Source organism: Porites lutea, chromosome 5 (genome assembly GCF_958299795.1).
Source record: "Porites lutea chromosome 5, jaPorLute2.1, whole genome shotgun sequence".
Classification (NCBI taxonomy): domain Eukaryota; kingdom Metazoa; phylum Cnidaria; class Anthozoa; order Scleractinia; family Poritidae; genus Porites; species Porites lutea.
The window spans coordinates 6528740-6536297 of NC_133205.1; the positions used below are offsets into that span (position 1 = coordinate 6528740).

The 7558-nt window shown below is 41.8% G+C and overlaps 1 protein-coding gene across 1 annotated transcript; it reads right to left on the reverse strand.

Annotated features, from left to right (window-relative positions):
* Positions 1-626: 626 nt before the first annotated feature.
* Positions 627-7525, reverse strand: LOC140939055 (quinone oxidoreductase-like). The gene is made up of 5 exons (XM_073388611.1): positions 7327-7525; positions 5599-5785; positions 3563-3778; positions 2997-3176; positions 627-1136 (listed from the first exon to the last, which is right to left on the reverse strand). The coding sequence occupies exons 1-5, from the start codon at positions 7492-7494 to the stop codon at positions 832-834; spliced, it is 1056 nt and encodes a 351-aa protein (XP_073244712.1). The 5' UTR covers positions 7495-7525; the 3' UTR covers positions 627-831.
* Positions 7526-7558: the final 33 nt, after the last annotated feature.

A 7558-nucleotide genomic window follows, 5' to 3' on the forward strand; every position in this document is an offset into this window, starting at 1 on the left:
TAATTTATTCTCACTGGGACCGTGCGCAAACAGATGTCTTTAATGCCAATAAGATATGGGAGACTCAGCCCGAGGTAGGAGGAGTCGGGAGCTCACGGTAGAGAGCTAGTTCATCGCTGCGGGGAGGTGGGTGGAGCAAGTAAAGAAGCGTACGAAACATCGGCGGATCAAGACCGTGAGATAGGGAGGGGGGGGGGGGGGGAAGGGGGCGGTCTCCAAAATTTTTTCTTTTTGCCCTTCGGGCCCCTCCCCTGGAAAAGCCTGAAACACGCTATTGGAGTGTGAGAGAAGTCTTGACAAGTTTTGCTTGACATAGATAAATCTTGTCAAATTCTCCCACATACACGAGTAACTCGTGCATCGGGGATTTACAGGGATTAGCCTGATGATTAGGGCTTAGTTTTTTTGGAAAGCGTTTATAAAGAGCGCGAGGGGAGCAACTCCTTTTCATTTCTCCCCTTGTGCGCGCGCGCGTCTTCGAAATTTCTGCTTTCGCTTCACCCCCAAAACACCGGTGCCTGCTACGCAGGCTATACAGGGATTTACGTCCCGGACAGTTCTGCATCAATTATTTTAAGGTGTCTTAGATACACATGATATATAGCAGCAAGCAGTGTACAAGAAAATGAGATAAATAACAGTGTACTCCTAAAATATAAGTTAAACCACATTTTGATATGTCTAAAGCAGAGTATATAATCAGATAAGAGCTAAGAAATGAGATGATATCCTACATATAATCATCGATCCTTGGTTAAGCAGTTGCGGGGTTAGTTCTGATAACCCATTAGTACTGCTTAATTGACTACTAAAAGTAACATAGTCCAGCAATTACGGCTGGAGAAGTACTTTTCCTGTAGTGTGCCTTCCCTCCAACATATCATGAGCCTTCTTCGCGTCAGCCAGAGGGACAACCGTGATTCCTCCGCTAAACTTAAGCTTTCCTTCGGCCAACCAAGAAAATAGCTCGTTAGCTCTCTGTTTGTATTCTGCGGGGTCCTCTACAAAGTGGAGAAAGTGCCCAAAAGTCACGTAAGAGGAGCCCTTGGCTAACGTGCCGACGTTTAGTGGATCGGGAGGGCCCGAAGCTCCACCGTAAACAACCACTGTTCCTCTTCGCGCCAAGCAATCAAAGTCTGAATAAAACGAAATGCAAGGGCGACAGATTCAGTGATAGACCTAATAAAGACCCCAACTATTAAAGGATGAAATAGAGAATTAACGCTAAAGTGTAACTTGTAGCGCGAGATGATCTAGTCTGCGTTGCAGCCGGCCCACGTACTCGTCTATCTGAATTAAACGAAATGCGAAGGCCACAGCCGTGGGATTCATTGATAGACCTTAATATATAGATTTAGCCAGGGCTAAAAACGAAGCTCTCGTTAACATACTTATAGTTTACCCAAACAATAAAATAAAATCGTGTAATGTGTAACGACGACAGCGACGAGAACGGCAAAAAAATCAATAGGTCTAATTAGCAAAGAACAACTTTGCACCTGCCGTACTCTTTTTTTGGACATTCCTTTGCCGTTGTTTTGCACGACTTTAACGTGAAACTTCCTAGTTACACGTTTTATGGAGGAACTGTCGTATGTGTTCCCGTTAGCTTTTTATTTTCGCTGCCACTCGTTCTCACCACTTGTGTTTGTTTGTCAAACCATCCTCATATGGATGGCATAACTGACAGTAAAGTGCAAGTGGTACATGAGACATTTGACATCGGCTATCATGTAGGGGCCGACAGAAGTACGGACCAACGTACGAACGGTCACGTGATTACCAACTTTTCTCGCATCCAGCATAGGTTACCTTTTTCTCGTACCCATGGTGCTCTACTGGGAGCGTTCCGCGCGTGAGAGCTCCGCTTTAAAGGGAGTGCAAAAGGATGGAACAGAGAATTTTAACGCTGAAAAGTTAACTTGTAGCGCTAAAGATTATTTCTAATCCCCACTGTGCGTTCGCTCTAAAAACGAGAATCGGGGAACCACGCAAGGGGCAGAAAAAAATTATTTGACCTCGGTGGGGATCGGACCCACGACTTCCGTTGCTCTAACGACTGAGCCACGAAGACCAGATGGAAGCATTGCTATAAGACCACTAAAGAAGAGGGAGCACCCTCGAAAAGTCTGGTTTTTCTCCTTTTTCAAAGCGTATTTTGAAAAATTTTGTCATTCACACGTTTAATTGCGTTAAATAGTTTCTTCTATTTTTTTTTTAGCACTTGCAAAGCTTGCCATTTTTAAAAAGCGCCTTGGTTCTGCCTCGGGCTTAACCATTTTTTTTAAAACGCCAAAAAATACAATAGAAAAGTCAATCGGTCATCAGTCAATGTCAAATGCGACTCGGTCGCGGACAGAATGTCAGCTTTCAAGCTGCTTCGACCTGTATGCACCCAGGAAGCTCCGCTTGTAGCTGGCTTTTTCGTACTTTGGCGACTTCTTTGGAGGACCGCATGCGCGGACAAGATCTTTGGCATTTTTAGTACAGGCAAACAATTTTTTTCATTTTTACTTTTAGTGTTGCCAGGCCATTGCCTTATTGCTTCATAAATGGTTGGATCATTTGATGAATCTTACCTGGTTGTTGTAAAGATCGGACTGCCGCGTAACTGTTTCTGATTTGAATGTAGCTTCAATTGCAAAAGTGATTGTGTTCTGGTCATAATCAACTACTGCTAATTGGAACATAAATAGGCAAATCTTGGAAATCTGGATCACTCAGTGAGATTATTTTTTCTCAAGGCCGTACGAATTTATGGAACAATAATATTGTTCAACTTACATTTATAATGTGATTGGTGACTTGATTGACTACTCAAATGAATTGATTGTAAGGTAATCCAAGTCATTCTTGGATTCTGATTCCACAGTGTGGATTCCGGATTCCTTGTCGCTGGAACGTGGATTCTGGAATCCGGAATCCGGATTCCCGATTCCCTTCCATGTTTGGGGCGCGGAATTACACTTGAGAAAATCAAGACAATTTTAACTTACTCTTAAGAAATGTCGTTTTTCCGACACCATCATAGATTACATTCACCCCTTTTCCATCAGTTATCCTGTTGACCTCTTCAACAAAATCTTTCTGTGAGTAAAGGATGACCTCATCAGCCCCAGAATCCTTTGCCTTTGCTGCTTTGGCCTCTGTACTGGTGGTTCCAATCACAAAGGCTCCTGAAAAATATTAATTCAAGGATATTGACTACATTCCAGCAGCAAGCTTTCAAACTATGCTATCACTATTTCTAGAAGGTACAAAAATGTAACTGTTTCCTGGTTCACCATTCTGGATTAATAACGCCTCAACAATACATTGTCTCCAATATATAGTAAGTTCCAACTTTGCCAGCATTCCGTCTAACTATGTAGAGTAATGAGGTGACACTAGGATAGGGAGAGATTTTGGGAGTTTAGTCTAGTATATATACGGTAGCAAAATTCAGCCGAAATAGGACTGGTACAAGTTGCAAAGGGTCCTGGGGTCCTAGTGGCGAAACCCTACTGAAACATTCCTAAAGTATTCCCCGGAGGGTTATACCCTTAGTAATTTATTTAGTTACCTGCATTCTTTGCAATCTGAACAATCAGACTCCCCACTCCACCAGCAGCTGCATGAACTAGAATTTTGTCCCCAGCTTTGATTGGATAAGATGAACAAGCAAATGCATGTGCCGTAAATCCTTGCCACAGTGTGCTGGCAACTTGCTCCATGGACAGAGAATCAGGAACTTTGACAGCATATTTGGTGGCCACTTTACTGTACTGAGCATAAGCATCTGTAATGTAAAACACCGCAAATTTAAGTGCTTACTGGATGCAGTGAACTATAGCTTATAATAGACTACTTCAGCTTGTATGTTTTCTTTACCCAATACAGGTCATGCGATAATACTCCAGATTGAGAAGAGTGTTTCTTTCAAACTTTGTCTTATTAAAGTGCATCTACCCATAATTTATGAAAAGACAAAGGGTCAGGTTCCGCTAGGACCTCTAATTAGGAAAACAAAACATTAACGTACAATTCAAAGAGGTCATTCATATGACTGTTATGTCTGTATGGGTAGGTTTACACATATCACTAGGGATATGTGTTTCCTGAGTTGGGGAACACATATCACTAGTGATATGTGTTTCCCAGGGACGGGGAACACATATCAGTAAAGATTTGTGTTTCCCGGGTAGGGGAACACATGTCACTAGAGATATGTGTTTCCTGGAAAGGGGAACATATATAACTAGTGATATGTGTTTCCTGGGAAGGGGAACATACACCACTAGTGATTTGTGTTCCTCCGTAGGGGAACACATATCACTAGGGATATATGTGTTTCCTGGCCCTGGGTAGGGTTAGGGTTAGGGTTAGGGTGTTTCCTAGTAAGGTGAACATATATCACCAGTGATACATGTTTCCTATGTAGAGGAATAGATATCATTAGTGATATGTGTTTCCTGGGTAGGGGAACACATATTACTAGCGACATGCGTTTCCTTGGTAGAAGGAACATATATCACTAGGGATATATGTTTGCTGGCAAGGAGAACATATAACACTAGTGATATGTGTTCTGCGGCAGGGGAACATATATCACTAGTGATATGTGTTTCCTGGGAACGGGAACATATATCATTAGTGAAATGTGTTTCCCGGGTAGGGGAACACATATCGCTCATGTATAGTGATATGTGTTTGCTGGGAAGGGGAACATATATCACTAGTGATGTGTGTTCCCGGGTTAAGGGGAACACATATCACAAAGGATATGTGTTTCCTGGGAGGGGGAATTCATAACAGCTGGAGGTGATTTTCCCTAAAAAGCAATCCAGTTCATGCCATGTCTAAACGGCGTTGCTAAAACGAGGGTAAGGGTAACACCAAGGGTAAGGGTGGGGGTGAGGGTAAGGGTGGGGGTGAGAATTGTTGTGGGAATTGCAATTTAGATTTTCATCCAAAATTTCTCCCCCTACAAAATTGTCTTCTTTATACTTTGTATCTCTTTGAATTTTACAATTCGTACGTCTTGGACTTGGCGCGGTTTGAAGACCATACAATTGCCTTTTTTAAGGGAAAGTGTTAGATGTACAGTTTGCTCGTCTCCAAATGTAACCTATCTGAAAGATTGTCAGCATATTTTTTGTAACATGAGGGACTGTGGATGTTAGCTACGATTGCATGAAAAGGTGGTTTGCATTTTAACCCTTTTGTGGATCACCTCGCCAACCCAGGGTCCCACATCCCCATATAAACAGTGCCTTAGTGTACAGATAACGATCGAAGACTATTAATCCGTGCCTTTATTCAAGCCTTTCAAGAGCAAAAAATTAATTTGCAGTCACGTTGTTGGAAATACTTAACTGCAACAGAAACGCGAAAGCTAGCCAAACCTTAAAATTAGATCAGCTCTGGACCGGACCAGCCTTTCATTTTAAAGAGCATCGTTTTCCAATAATAAGCCAGATGATGCTTAATGACAGGGAATTAATGACAATAAGCCTTCTTAACAGACCCTCACCCGCACCCTTACCCTTGGTGTTACCCTTACCCTCGTTTTAGCAATGCGTGTCTAAAAGTAATGTTATTATAACAAAAACAACTCACTTGAGCCAACAAAAGCAAAAGCAACTCTGTCTCCGAGAGAGAGGTCTTGGACTTCAGCTCCAAGTTTTTCCACTGTTCCAGCTCCTTCAAATCCCATAATTCCACCTAATGCTACCATTTTCATGATTCCCTTCCTCACAGCAATGTCAATAAAATTTAAACCAGCGAAATGATTTTTTACCAGTACCTATCATTCCAATAAAAATGAAACAAATGAATTAATATGATTCAAAGTAAGTGCCTTTAGCAGACCTCTCAACCCTAAAAGACTAATAACCTGGAGATCAAGGTTAAAAAAACCTGGAGATTTATCGATGGCATAAAAAAGAACTAAAAGCAGGTGTAGGGAACACATAAAAACAAACATGGATTGCTAAGAATACCTTTAACCGGATATGAACCTTCCCATTCTGTTTTGAACTTTATCTTTGCCCAATGAATATTCATCGTTTTCCGCCATTTTGACAATGGGACGAAATGTATCTAGATTTGACAATAGCCTTATTTGGATTATAGTTTTCTACATATGGTTTTGAGGTCCGTATCTTTTCAACAAGGTGATCATAAATATGACAAATTTGCCTTAGAACTGTGGATTTTACTAGGCAAAAATGAAAATAGTCAAGGAAAGTGTATTCCATTGGCTTGTGAATCTGTTTGCCATGAAATTTTTGTGCCTCATTGTCAGACTGTGAGAGTGTCCTCAAAACCGTGAGACTTGAGAGGTCTGCTTTGGATTTAAGTTCCTTCCAAATAAATGTAGATCTCCGTTAAGACTTGCTTAATTTTTAGCTAATATTTCTGTTAAACAAAAACTTCCCACCACTGCAATCAGTGCTGTTTTTATGACATTTAAATATGTTACCAATCATTCTTTGAGCTGCACCTCACATACTCCTTATAACTTTGGTGGTTATTAGTGATGGTGCAATTGGTAGCCTGCGAGTAGGCTCACTTGTGTGAGTTTAGGGAAAATTTTTGGCGTTAGAGCTGCCATCCTGTGAGGAGAATGAGCCTTAGCCCATTCTCAAGATGGAGCTCTACCACCAAAAATTTTCCCTGAACTTGCACAAGTGAGCCTGCTTGTAGGCTAGCACAATGGTACAATTTTGCACCATAAAAGTGACTGAAACTCTCCATCTACGAATGACATAAGGTGATGGATGACGTGTGAGTGGCTGGGTGAGTCACTAAATTGCAAAAGAATTTGGTGCATTTATAAAAATGGGTTACCATTTTTTTAAATGATAGAGGCCCTCTTAAAGGGCAAGGGGGGGGGGGGGGGCGTCGAAATATGTCACTAGTCTGGATCTGGGGTTGGGTCAAGCCTTCCCCCTCCACCCCCCCTAACCTTATAGTTGGAAGTAAATTTCCCGTTTTTGCTTTGTTTTACTTTGTATTTGAGAGTAATTTTCCAAGTACAAGCCCCTGGGGGGGGGGGGGGGGGGAGTATATTTGGAGGCGTGATTTAACGGAGGTTTTTTTGCGTTACGAGTTTCAGGGCCCTATATTTGGAGGGGCTTATTTTCGGAATTTTACAGTAAGCTGCAGGCTAGGTCATTTGCGCGGTTCATAACTTGGGTCACGAGGAGTTTTTGATATGTGAAATCCGAAGTCATGTGGTTTCTTTTCTTTTTTTTTTTTTGAGGGAGGGAACCGACAAAAAAAAAGCTTAAAAGGCGTGACCTTAAAAACAACACATGAGCTTGATTGATTGTTTTTACGTACTTCTCCTGGCCCAGGCTCAGGGATCGGCACATCTTCATAAGAAAGCTTAGAAGAATCCCCATACTCCTGAACAACAACGGCCTTCATCGACATATTAGCAAACAAGGACAAACGAACTCTTGCAAGATGTTTTCCAAGGAGTGAAAACCGCTTTGCACAAATCCACATCTGATGTTAGAATCAAAATGGCTTCGGTGCGGGTAATTGCGCCGGTACTAAACATCGCGTGACA

What these genes read in the sequence shown, in the direction of transcription:
- LOC140939055 (XM_073388611.1), bottom strand. Translation starts at nt 7,494, where the DNA reads ATGTGGATTTGTGCAAAGCGGTTTTCACTCCTTGGAAAACATCTTGCA. An exon ending in CTGAGCCTGGGCCAGGAGAA is followed by an intron (nt 5,786 to 7,326) that starts GTACGTAAAAAC and finishes TTGGAATGATAG; the next exon opens with GTACTGGTAAAAAATCATTT. An exon ending in AAAAACGACATTTCTTAAGA is followed by an intron (nt 1,137 to 2,996) that starts GTAAGTTAAAAT and finishes CGTTTTATTCAG; the next exon opens with ACTTTGATTGCTTGGCGCGA.